This window comes from Halichoerus grypus, chromosome 8 (genome assembly GCF_964656455.1).
Source record: "Halichoerus grypus chromosome 8, mHalGry1.hap1.1, whole genome shotgun sequence".
Taxonomy (NCBI): domain Eukaryota; kingdom Metazoa; phylum Chordata; class Mammalia; order Carnivora; family Phocidae; genus Halichoerus; species Halichoerus grypus.
This window is the reverse complement of record NC_135719.1, coordinates 79,743,421-79,756,956: the sequence shown is the minus strand read 5'-3', so window position 1 is coordinate 79,756,956 and position 13,536 is coordinate 79,743,421. Positions and strand designations below refer to the sequence as shown.

General features: G+C 40.6%; 2 protein-coding genes across 5 annotated transcripts in view; one reads left to right on the top strand and one right to left on the bottom strand.

The window, feature by feature from the left end:
- SUPT16H (SPT16 homolog, facilitates chromatin remodeling subunit) overlaps positions 1-1,960 on the top strand; it is a 38,652-nt gene extending 36,692 nt beyond the window's left edge. The window contains exon 26 of the mRNA XM_036117924.2: positions 641-1,960. Within this exon, the coding sequence (XP_035973817.1) occupies positions 641-786 (146 nt within the window). The 3' untranslated portion in view covers positions 787-1,960. The remainder of the gene's footprint in view (positions 1-640) is intronic.
- Positions 1,961-2,157: 197 nt separating this feature from the next.
- The window catches only part of RPGRIP1 (RPGR interacting protein 1), a 41,127-nt gene continuing 29,748 nt past the window's right edge, over positions 2,158-13,536 (bottom strand). For all 4 annotated transcript variants that reach the window (XM_078078725.1, XM_078078726.1, XM_078078727.1 and 1 more), the window contains 3 exons: positions 7,833-7,917; positions 5,025-5,155; positions 2,158-2,353 (listed from right to left, as the gene is read on the bottom strand). In XM_078078725.1, coding sequence (XP_077934851.1) covers positions 2,241-2,353; positions 5,025-5,155; positions 7,833-7,917 — 329 coding nt within the window. In that variant the 3' untranslated portion in view covers positions 2,158-2,240. The remainder of the gene's footprint in view (positions 2,354-5,024; positions 5,156-7,832; positions 7,918-13,536) is intronic.

The following is a 13,536-nucleotide window of genomic DNA, read 5'->3' as shown; positions in this document are numbered from 1 at the left end:
TTATTTTTGAGGCACAGATTTCTAGCAGATTTTAGTATTTTGAGCTGGTATTTGCCTAATAACGAATAACAAAAGAACACTGTAAAACTCACGTGGAGTTACAGCTACAACTTCATCAGAGGAGCAGAGAAGCTCTAGAATGCGTCCACACTCTTCCAAGTGGCGTGACTCTGTCTAACCGATGCTTTCTTCCTGGGGTAGCCACATAGTCTTGGAAGGCTCCAGAATTAGGCCAGTTTCCAAATGTGTCCTATAATAGTCTAATTTTCTGGACCTCTTCTGGGTTAGGATTGTTTTTATAAATACTAGTTTAATTACTCTGAGACCAGACGCCAGATATAAGTTAAAAGGTGAAAGGGAAATATCATCTACTGGGTCCCGAGCATTGGGATGGGTACCTTGCATAGATTACCTTATTTAATCGTAAAACAATTTTCCATCGTATGAATACATAAACCAAGGCTCAGAAAGGTTAAGTACTTGCCCAAAATCAATCACACAACCAAGAAGCGACGGAGATTAACAGATTAAAACCTAAGTTTGACGCCGAGTTCACACCCGAGTAGCGCATGCCGTCACGTACTCTTAGGTATCAAAGTGAACCTGCCGCTAACTAGTAGTGCCCCTCTCTCCTATTTAGCGGACCGTGAAAGTCGTTACGAGGAAGAAGAGGAACAGAGTCGAAGTATGAGCCGGAAGAGGAAGGCATCTGTGCACAGTTCAGGCCGTGGCTCTAACCGTGGTTCCAGACACAGCTCTGCACCCCCCAAGAAAAAGAGGAAGTAACTTCGGAACTTTGGTCCTCAGCTCCATTCTTTATCCAGCCAACCCCTACAAATTTTACATGACATAGAAACTGTATTTTTCCTTTTTTTTCCTTTTGAAGTTTTGCCATTTGTGTTTATGGGTTTAGGGGGCCATTTGTGTGGACCAATCTACTCGGGGAATTCCAGGCCCACCAGGACACGTGCCAGTGGCCCCATCCAGATGGCGAGGGAGGAGGTGTTCTTGAAGAAGGGCAGAGGCTTCCGCTGTTAATAAGTACCGTTTCATTCCTCTCTTCCCGCCACCTTCTGCCAGGACATCGATGGCTTCTGACATCTTATTCTTTGATGTCTCAAAGCTGTATTTCCAAGACATTGGTACGAGGTGACCCCTAACTACCTGTACCATGGTTCTTGACCAGCAGATCCGAGCCTCCATCCTACCCTACTGCCATGACCTTCCTCACATCTCTTTACGTCCCATCTTTGCAGTACTCAAGAAAAGGTTCTTGGAATTTGCTAATAGTTGTGATAGACCACACAACCTGAGCTAGTGAGGCAGAGCGGGCCGGTACCTCCGTCTGAGTTGTCCTGCTTTTTCGCCTCACGCAGATAGAGGTATCTCTGCTGCCTTGGACGACCTAAGAAGCAGTGGCACTCCCTGGCTCGGTTTCGTCCTCCTCACAAATTCACACATGGTACCGTGGTAGAAGCAAAATTACCACTGTTTCTTTTCTGATGTATCTGAGGAAGAATGGTTGTGCCTCACGCACTGCTTCTAGTGAAACCTAGAAAGGAGGCTCAGAGGAATCAACATTTAGATCTGGAAGGGGCAGGTCATGCCTGGGGCCTAGAATACCCTGATGAGAAAAGAGAAGAGGAAGGGAGGCCACGTCTACAACACAGCCTCTCGTCACTGCTGCTCCTTATTTTTACTTGTCTTGCATTGTCCTGTATTTATCACAGTTTCTGTTGAACAGCTTTTTAAGTATTTGGGGAGTTTATCTCGCCATCCTCCCCCTCCTGGTTCTCTGCACCCACCTGTCCCACTGCAGTTCCTTCTGTGTTCTGTGACTTTAAGAGGGGAGGGGTCTCGGATTTTGTTTGTTTGTTTGTTTTTTTCTCCTTAGCAGTAGGACTTGATATTTTCAATTTTGGAAGAACTAAAAGATAAATAAACTGTGGTTTTTTTTGTTGTTGTTTTGTTTTTGTAAATTCACCTTTTGTGACCGTTCTTTTGCAGTTCCCGAAAGCAGGCCTGCTTCTCACCTGGAAGAGTGCTGAGACATTAGAGAATAATGCCTTTGTCCAGGGAGGATCACAGAAATTCACTTTCGTCCTTCTAAGCTTTTGTCATTAGGTTGAGAGATACCAGACATCACAGTAAACCAAATTCATGGTATAGCAAGTTACTTTATAAGAGACTTTTTACTATGGTTCCCTCCGAGAGTTTAGAATGGAATAGCACGTGCTCCATCAAGAAAACGTATCTTCTGTCATCTCCTTGTAAACAGCATGGAGGGCGGCAGCAGCTTGAAGGGACACCTTCAGCCTTCCTATTTGGGTGGCCTGATCTTCAGGGCTGACAACTGTTGGGAGAGGAAAGGCAAACAGGTCAGGTGGCAGTACTGTTCAATTAGGAAACAAACAACTGCCAGGTGCCGTGTGAGGGGATGGGGACACCACAGGTCACTGCCTCATTTCTTCGGGGGCTCAGTCTAGCGGAAAAGAAGGGGGAGCACAGTCAGTACAGTATGCGAGGTGCTCTGGTGAAAACTCCGGGTGCTTTGGGAACACGTAGAAGTGGCACCTAAGCCAGGATGGAGGAATTGGAAAAGGCTTTCTGGAGACAATCCCTGAGCTAAGTTTTTAAGATGTTCTAAATAAATCTTAAAAAAAAAAAAAAGTGAATCTGTATAGATAGGCTGGGGGCAGATCATAAAGGGCCTTGTTTGTCTTCTAAGGGATCTGGTTTTAACCGAAGTATAAAAGTGGTGATTTTTATTTGGGGTCTAGAAAAATGGCCATTATTTGGAGAATATAATTGGGGGCATGAGTAGATCAGGGAGGGTAGTTATGAGGCTGTTGCAGTAATTCAGGAGAGAAGGGAGTCTGAAGTATAATGGGATGGAGAGAGAAGGACAGATTCAGAACATCTGAGAGCTAAAAATGTGATTAAATGTTGGGAGTGAGGAGTAGGCTGAAATCAAGGATGTCCATTCTAATTTGGATAACTGGATGGTGGCTAGTCAAGTTTTAGGTACTAAGGGAACATAGAAGTAGTGACTATTGGTCTACTGGTCTACTGTAAGTCTAGATTTTATTAAAAATCTGGACTGGAAACCTAGATTTGAGATAATATTTAGATTATAATTAAAACCCTGGGAGTGAATGCAAACACCCAGGAAGAGGGTAGATGGAGAGAAAAAAAGAGGCCAAGAACTGAACCAGGAGAACCCCAACGTTCAAACCGGGGGAGAAGACCCTGTAAAGAAACAGAAGGATCCCCCACAGAGTGATCTGGAAAGTCAAATGGTGTAAAAAAGGGAGAACGGCGTTCAAAAAGGAGAATGAGCAATAATATTAGAGATTAGAAAGGTCAAGTAGGATGAATAAGGAAACTCACTGGGTTGGACAATTAGGAAAACTGGTAAGAACAGAGTCAATAAAGCGTCTGGATGAAAACATGGTCTTAACTGTGCGGGCCGTGCCAGAGCAGTTCGGCTCTGACTGACCATTCAGCGGGTATTCCCAGGAGCCCGAGTTTGAAAGTGCGAAGAGAGAAGGTAGCTGCAGGGCTGGAAAGCAGTGTTTTGTTTTTCAAATCAGACCAACATGATTAAAGTCTGAGTGGAAGGAAGGGCAGCCATAATAAAGAAATTACTATAAATTTTTCTTTTGATGATTAAAAAAATCAAAATAATTGAGACGTATTCATTGGCTTTAGAAATGCTAAGGTCACAACTAGAAAAGGCTTCAGGGGCTGTTCCTTCTGCACAAAGGCCCAGAAGCCAGGAAGAGCACAGCATGTCTAGGGAATGGGGACGGGAATCGCACTTGGGAGTGCGAGCCGGAAAACAGGTGACAGACCCAAGCCAGCGAGCCAGCGCTGTCCTAAACACTCCTCTCCCTCCGCAAGCCTCCACTTAAGCCTTCCCTCAGTCCTCGGGACATGCCTACGGAGCAACTGCTGTTCTTCTCACCTTGCAGTTGAGAAAACTGGCACGGAGAGGTTACACAACTTGCCCAGTACCTCAGCTGGAAAGGTACTAGAGGAATAAAATGAAGACTCTTGTCTACCAGCTAGTTTGAACTCTGTAGCCCCTGGTCTGAAGAGTATTCCTCAAATCTTACTGTAATTTTATATCATGTCTCAGTACACATGTACATAAGAAAGTGTCACAAAATAATCTATGTGTAGAGCACTCTGATATCTCCTACAGTTCCCAGTTCTGGTCATGACTTACTAATTTAATTTCACCACCCATTGGTTGGTTGGTTAAGACTGGCGGTTTGAAAACCACTGGTCCAGCGGGTAATCTTCGGGGCCTACTACAGCCTCGCAGATAAGGTCAATGTGAAACCCCAGGCGCGCAGGGTAAGAGCAGTGCGGACTGGACAGGACAGGCCCCTTCGGAGGCAGATACTTTTGAAGCACGCCAGTCTTGCAGCGAACAATGTTAAAAATGGGTTTAAGAAGAATGGTGATCAAATTTTTTGTAAAGAGACACTGTAGCAGATGGAAATGGGGTGGAAGTGGGGATACAGTCCTGACACTTCTGAAGCAGGATGATTAAGGTTTGGTAACCAAAAAAAAAACCCACCCCAAAAACCTCGGTAACAAATACCATGAGGTGTGAGGGAGCAGGTGAGTGGGTGTCTGTGGAAGAGACTGTATGACAAGAGGAGGGTGTTTGCTGCCTTTACAAACCTTATATGCTTAAGAGAAATCAGGAATTCTGATCTTTAAATCTGACTGAAATTAAAAGAATTGGTCTTTTCAAAATTCCCTGATTTCAAACCCTGGAGATTCATAAAAGATTGTATTCCAGTTGTCATGGGGTACATGGGCTAAAATATACAACTGACTACTCTCATGCTTGATCTAGAAAGAAATACAGCTGTAGGGATTTTGATCCAATTTACATCATCAACTTCATAGTGGTAATTACATACTGAAGGTAAAACAGGAGTATTCGTGATTAGGCTGATTTCCTTAGAAATAAGTGAAACTGAGAAGCATGAACATTTATTACTCACTGTCTAGCTCTTGCTCTACACCATCTCCTCCCGATTCCATGAGCTGCCACAGTTCCAGAAACGCGTATCCTACTTCTTGACATTCTTTATTTTCGTCGTCCATAGGATCACTTACCACTGTAAACTTTAAACTAAAGGAAAAATTCCATTTAACTCAGTACTGCTGATACTGTAAGGCTTAAAATACATATATAAGGATAAAAGTAATCATACATAACACAGCGTTTTCCCTGAATCACTTTTCCCTTGCCTCCACTTTACACAACTATAATGGCGAAAGAGTAAGGAATTGGTGTATTTTAAAGTAATGATAGGCCTGGAGAAGAGGGAACTAAGACTCAAGATGATGTAGTTGATCAAGTTGTCTCAGAACTGTTCAGACAGGGGCGCCTGGGTGGCTCAGTCAGTTAAGCATCTGCCTTCGGCTCAGTTCGTGGTCCCAGGGTCCTGGGATCGAGCCCTGCATCGGGCTCCCTGCTCAGCGGGGAGCCTTCTCCCTCTGCCTGCCGCTCCCCCCTGCTTGTGCGCTCTCTCTCTGACAAATAAATAAAATCTTTAAACAAAAACCCCACAAAAGACTGTTCAGATAGGTTGCCTTGTAAGAGAGCTTACAACTCTGATGAAAGATTTGTCATTGACAGTGAAGGTGTTTGCACAAAAACCAAGATTACAGGAAATTAGAAGAGTTCTTAGATTTCTAAATAAAAGTTGGGTATCAAGCTGGAGCAAAGGAAAACAGAAGGAACACAGAATTGCAAAATGTATAAGAAGTGTATCCCTTTGAGTTGTAAGTCTGGAGACAGGGCACCAGAGAGCAAGCGGCCAGTAGTCAACAGCACTCATCATTCTGACTCGGCCCCGCAAAGAAGGAATTCTAGAAACTAGTACCTACTTGATTTTTGGAGATAAAACTCACACATAAATTCACTATCTTAACCATTTTAAAGTGTACAATTCAGTGTGTTTTAGTAAAATCACAGTGTTGCCCAACCATCACCAGTAATTCCAGGCCATGCTCATCGCCCCAAGAAGAAACCCTACAGCCATCACGCAGCCACTTCCCGTTCTCCCCTCAGCTCCGGGAGACCACCAATCAACTGTCTCTCTGAGTTTGCCTATTCTGGACATTCTGTATCCCTATTAATTTTTTAAAAGCAAATACTGGTGGCAAATAGTGGTAAGAGAGCAAGAATAGGACTAAAAATTCAAGCTTTTAAAATCACAACTAAGCAAGATTAAGCTAAAAAGAAATTCTGAAAGTGATACATTGTTAGCTCATGAGGCAATATTCATTTGTGATGATGCTTCTGTATCCTTACTGAGAACTTCAACAATACAAAGGGATAATGCTGACTCCCTGACCCCAAGTTTCCCCTTTCTAGGTGCAGGGCATTCATTCATCCATTCATTCATTCATCCATCCATCCATTCATTCACAACCCTGAGATCAAGACCTGAGTTGAGACCAAGTGTCAGACGCCTAACTGACTGAGCCACCCAGGCGCCTCCCAGATGCTTTAGATAAACTACATTATTTCAGTTGTATCCTCACACAAGCCTTCAAGTCAAGTAATATTCAAAGATCACAGAGCTAGTAAGTGAAAGAGTCAGGATTCAAAACCAGGCCTCTCTGATTACAAAGCCAAAGTTCTGTCCACTGTACAACACTGGCAAACAGGTAAAATCAATCAAAATCTAAAATTGAATAGGAGGTTACGAAAAGAAAAGAAAAAAAGCTACCACTGTAAGGGAATAAAGGAAGAGCGTATTCTAGGAATGCTGCGAGAAGAAAAGAAAATAACTAAATTTAACACTGATGCAGAAGGGAAACAACCAAACGCTTTCCATTCCCAAAAGTTACCAGTCAGCTTCTGTTTAAGTGCACAGTGATACCGGAGTCAGATTCACTGTTTATTTCAGTGGCTCCTTTTTCAGTCCTTTCTATGACTGACTGGAGACAAAGTAAATGCAAATTAAACACCAGCCCTGTATTATTTCTTACCCACACACTTGAAAAGGAGGCAACATTGCTAGATCTTGCCAAAAACAAAAAAAACCCAAACAGATGCCCACTTAAATTTGAATTTCAAATTTTAGCTAAACAACGAATAATTTTCTTAGTATAACTGTCCTGTGCATTTCATCGGGAACTTCTAAATGGAGGCCTCTTCAGATTAGAGGAATAACAAGGACACTTCCCTAAAATTGATAGTATGCCTAGAATTTATTTCAGTTATATCAAAGTCAAAGTAATCCTGTAGAGAAATAATTTTAAAAATCTAAATATGAGGGGTGTCTGGGTGGCTCAGTCGATGAAGCGTCCGACACTTGATCTCAGCTCAGGGCTTGATCTCTGGGTCATGAGTTTAAGCCCCACACTGGGCTCCATGCTGGGTGTGGAGCCCACTTAAAAAAAACAACAACTAAATATGAAATTAATATTATAAAGACATAATATTTGGTAAGCTAGCAATGGTACTGTGTTTGTGGGAAATAAATTATCTGGGAATGTCAAAGGGTTTTTTCCATTCCTCATAGAGCACTGTTAGTATTCAAGTACTTGCTGCCACAAAAACAGTGCTTATCAGGGGGCTGGCATGGGTGAGAGATGAACTACACCGATGAGATTCATACAGTTTATCAGGTAGTTGTAAAAATGAATCAGACTCAAAGAGATGAGAAATCCATTCAGTAAATTAATATGAAAGAAGTTGCTCGAACATTCAATATCAGCACAAAACCAAACTTAAACTCCTGAACTCCTGTGTGGATGATATCTCCCTTCTTTCAAAGTGGAAAGATGCTTACCGTCCTTGCTCAGGATCTTGTCTGTTCAGCATGGCAAACAGAAACTGCCTTCGGCCTTTTTGTTCCAGTGGGTCCAGGTCTATCACTGTATTAAGGATAAGAGAGGAGAAAAGCAAAGAATCATACGCTGTTGCTATTTGGGCACTAAGACTTTCATAAGTGGTATATGTAAAACCGTGATAGAAAAGAGAGGTTGGCAAGCTAGGGCTCATGGGTGGGCCACCTGTTTTGGTAAATAAAATTTTTACTGAATACAGCCAATGCCTATTTGTTCACATATTATCTATGGTTGCTTTCCAACTACAGTGACAGAGTTGAATAGCTGTGACAGAGACCATTTGGTCCACAAAGCCTAAAATATTTACTACCTGGCCCTTTAAGAAAAAGTTTGTCGACCCTGATGAAAAGGAAGCCTTAGGATCTGCACTGAAAGCTGTTCTGCCATTGTGCCAAGATGAATGTGCTCCCACCACTCTACAGCTGGAAGAACCCCAGGAGACTGATTTTTTAGGGCCACCCAGAGGTTTGAGTTTTGCAGCAGGTTCAACTCAAGGTGCCTCTCTCAACACCCACCCTCCCCTTCCTCCTCATTTCTATATGGGAATGCTGCAGCCTCAAATACATTAGCTTATGTTTTCCAGCCTCTATTTTAGCTGGGTTTGGCTGCACGATTAAATTCTGGCTATTGTGTTATGTGAAACATGCTTAACAGGCTCAACTGGGAGGCATCCTTCCTTTCCCTGGCAGCCATTAAGGGTGACAGGGTCACCAAAAGGATGGAAGATAGGCACTAGGTTGATAAGAAGGCAGGATGGGAGTTTGGATCCTGACAGAATCACGTATCCTCAGTCCTGGACTGCCCCCCTCAGAATTCATTTTATACAGGTAAGAAATAAACTTCTACCTCATATAAGGAAAGGATATACTTAAGGAAAAAAAAAAAAAAAAGGAGGAACAGACAACAACAAACAGTTCTTAGAAATTTAAGATAAATTTTCAATGACTGGAAGATAAAATTAAGGAAATTTGAGGGGGCACCTGGCTGGCTCAGTTGGTAGAGCATGCAACTCTTGATCTTGGGCTTGTAAGTTTGAGCCCCACATTGGATGCAGCGATTACTTAAAAATAAAATCTTTATTTTTTTTATTTAGAGAGGGAATGGGGGAAGGGGCAGAAGGAGAGAGAGAGAGAATCTTAAGCAGGCTCCATGCCCAGTGTGGAGCCTGATGGGGAGCTCAATCTCATGACCCTGAGATCATATCCTCAGCCGAAATCAAGTCAGATGCTTAACTGACTGAGCCATACTTAAAAATAAAATCTTAAAAAAAACCAAGGAAATTTCCCCAAAATAGAAAGAAAAAGTAGAGCTGGGATTATAGGAAGAAAATGAGAAAATTAGAGGATCAATTTGGAAGATCAAAAACTCTACTAAGAAAATGAGAAAATCCTGGGGACAAAATTATCAAAGAAATACAATAAAATTTCCCAGAACTAAAAGCCATAAGCTTCCAGATTGAAAGAGCCCCCTGGATGGCTAGAACAATTACAGGAAAAATATACACATTATCCTGAAATTTAAGAACACTGAAGAGAAAGATAAAATGTTCAAGTCTTCTGGACAGGTAGAGGTAGTTTCCATACAAAGGTTAGACTCTTGGCGAAGACCATGGACCAACTGCTTCAAAATTCTGAATAAGAATGTTTTCAAAATAGATTTCTATACTTGGTCTAATTATCAATTGAATATATGGGTAGAATAAAGAGACTTCATGCACGATGGTCTCAAAATGTTTCCTTCCAATGTACTCTTTCTTTAAAAGCTACTGGAAAATATGACCCATTAAAATATAAAAGTGAATCAGAGGATGACAGAGAACCCAGGAGACAAGAAATCCAGTATAGGGGAGAATTAAATCAAATTCTCCAAATTGCAGCTGTAGGATAATAGCTGAATGGTGGGCTGAAGAAAGGTCTTCAAGGAAAAAAAATTGATATATTTTTTGACAGGTTTGGATTATTTGAAAACTTGGAAAGGCTGTTGGAGGATGTGAAAAGAATTACAATGGGCATAATGAAGATACAGCAAGCGAAAAATTGAGACAAACAAAATAATAAAAAAAGGATTATAACCACGGCATACTACTTGGTTCTGAAGAATTAATATTTACATATCCATAATAATAGAAACAATTAAGATTGGATTAAATGAAAGTTATGATCCAACTCTATGGGAGGAAGAGAAAATGGGTATAGTGTAAGAGAAATAAATTTTATGTGTCACGATAGGAAGTCAGCAGATAATATCTAAAATTGGTGAGTCAGGAAATTGCAACAGAAACATTATTCAGAAACATGGAGTTAAATAACAAGAAATAGCAGAAAAAGTGAAAAGGAGTGTGGTGAACTGAGGAGAATGGGGAGGACGACAGGGACTGATTTGTGGAAAAGGGATGGAAAAAGGGACTGCTCAATTTTAATTAAAAATCTTTCTAGGCCTATTTGATATTTTAAAACCATATGCATAACCCCACTTACATCAATGGACAGATCATCCAAACAGAAAATCAACAAGGAAACACTGGCTTTGAATGACACATTGGACCAGATGGATTTAACAGATACATTCAGAACATTCCATCCCCAAACAGCAGAATACACATTCTTTTCAAGTGCACATGGAACAGTCTCCAGAATAGATCACATATTAGGCCACAAAACAAGTCTCAACAAATTCAAAAATATCAGTCATACCATGTATCTTTTCTTTTTTTCTTTTTTTTTAAAGATTTTATTTATTTATTTGAGAGAGAATCAGAGAGAGAGAGAGCATGAGAGGGGGAGGGTCAGAGGGAGAAGCAGACTCCCTGCTGAGCAGGGAGCCCGACGTGGGACTCGATCCCGGGACTCCAGGATCATGACCTGAGCTGAAGACAGTCGCTTAACCAACTGAGCCACCCAGGCTCAGTTTTCTTTTTTTAAAAGATTTATTTATTTTAGAGAGAGAGAGTGCACAAGTGGGAGGGGTAGAGGGAGAGGAAGAGAGAAACCCAAGCAAACTCCACACTGAGTGCAGGGCCCAACTCAGGGCTTGATCCCACGACTCCAAGATCATGACCTGAGCTGAAACCAAGAGTTGGACGCCCAACCAATTGTGCCACCCAGGTGCCCCACCATGTATCTTTTCTGATCACATGCTATGAAACTAGAAATCAACCACAAGAAAAAATCTGAAGAGAGCACAAATACATGGAAGTTAAATAACATGCTACTAAACGATGAATGGGTCAACCCAGAAATCAAAGAGGAAATTAAAAAAAAAATACATGGGGACAAATGAAAATACAATGGTCCAAAACCTTTGGGATGCAGCAAAGGCTGTTCTAAGAGGGAAGTTTATAAGAATACAAGCCTAACTCAAGAAGCAAGAAAAATTAAAAAACAAAAAAACCAACAACCTAACATTATACCTAAAGGAACTAAAAGAAGAAGAATAAACAAAACTCAAACCAGTACAAGGAAGGAAATAATAAAGATCAGAGCAGAAATTAAAGAAAGAGAAACTTTAAAAACCAATAGAACAGATCAATAAAACCAGGAGCTGGTTCTTTGAGAAGATGAACAAAATTGATAAACCTTTAGCTAGACTCATCAAAGGGGGGGGCTCAAATAAAATCAGAAATGAAAGAGGAGAAAAAACAACTGACACCACAGAAATACAAAGGATTGTGAGAGATTATTATGAAAAATTATATGCCAACAAACTGGACAACCTAGAAGAAATGGACAAATTCCTAGAAACATATAACCTCCCAAAACTGATTCAGGAAGAAGTAGAAAATTTGAATAGACCGATTACCAGAAACGAAATTGAATCAGTAACAAAAAAACTCCCAAAGTCCAGGACCAGACGGCTTCACAGGGGAATTCTACCAAACATTTAAAGAAGCATTAATACCTATTCTTCTCAGACTATTCCAAAAAATAGAAGAGGCAGGAAAACATCAAAATTCAAAACCAGATAAAGACACTACAAAAAAAGAGAACTACAAGGCAGTATCTGTAATGAACAAAGATGCAAAAGTCCTCAACAAAATATTAGCAAACCAAATTCAACAATACATTAAAAAAATCATCATGATCAAGTGGGATTTATTCCCAGGCTACAAGGGTGTTTCAATATTTATAAATCAATGTGATACATCATATCAATAAGAGATCATTTCAATAAATGGAGAAAAAGCATTTGACAAAGTACAATACCCATTCATGGTAAAACCCCTCAACAAAGTAGGTTTAAGGGGAACATTCTTCAACATAATAAAGGCCATATGTGAAAAACCCACAGCTAACATCATATTCAATGGTGAAAAACTGAGAGCTTTCCCCCTAACACCAGGAATAAGACAAGGATATTCACTCTCACCACTTTTATTCAACACAGTACTGGAAGTCCTAGCCACAGCAATCAGATAAGAAAAAGGAATAAAAAGCATCCAAATTGGTAAGGAAGAAGTAAAACTTTCACTATTTGTAGATGTCATGATACTATATATAGAAAACCCTAAAGACTCCATCAAAAAACTATTAGAACTGATAAATGAATTTAGTAAGGTCACAGGATACAAAATCAATATACCAAAATCTGTTGCATTTCTTTATTATTATTGTTACTATTTTTTTATTTTTATTAGGTTGGCTCCACACTAGGCTTGAACTCACAACCCTGAGATCAAGACCTGAGCTGAGATTAAGAGTCAGACACTTAACTGACTGAGCCACCCAGGCACCCCTCATTGCATTTCTATACGCTAATAATGAACCAACAGAAAAAGAAATTAAGAAAGCAATCCCATTTACAATTGCACCAAAATTAATAAAATACTTAGGAATAAACTTAACCAAGGAGGTGAAAACCTATACTCTGAAAACTATAAAACAACAATGAAAGAAACTGAAGATGACACAAACAAATGGAAAGATATTCTGTGCTCATTGATTGGAAGAACAAATATTATTAAAATGTCTATGCTAACCAAAGCAATCTACAGATTTAATGTAATTCTTACCAAAATACCTACAGCATTCTTCACAGAACTAGAACAAATATTCCTAAAATTTGTACGGAACCACAAAAGACCCCAAATTGGCAAAACGATCTTGAAAAAGAAAAACAAAGCTGGAAGTATCACCATCTCCCAGATTTCAAGATATACCACAAAGCTGTAGTAATGAAAACAGTATTTTTACTGGCACAAAAACAGACACATAGATCAATGGAACAGAATAGAAAACCCAGAAACAAACCCACGATTATATGGCCAATTAATTTTTGATAAAGGAGGCAAAAACATGCAACGGGAAAAAGACAGTCTTTTCAACAAATGGAGTTGGGAAAACAGGACAGCTACATGCAAAAGAGTGAATCCGGACCACTTTCTTACATCATACACAAAAATAAACTCAAAATGGATTAAGGACTTGGGCGCCTGGGTGGCTCAGTTGGTTAAGCGACTGCCTTCAGCTCAGGTCATGATCCTGGAGTCCCGGGATCGAGTCCCGCATGGGGGGGGGGGTCCCTGCTCAGCAGGGAGTCTGCTTCTCCCTCTGACCCTCCCATCTCATGCTCTCTCTATCTCATTCTCTCAAATAAATAAATAAGATCTTAAAAAAAAAGGGATTAAGGACTTAAATGCGAGACCTGAAA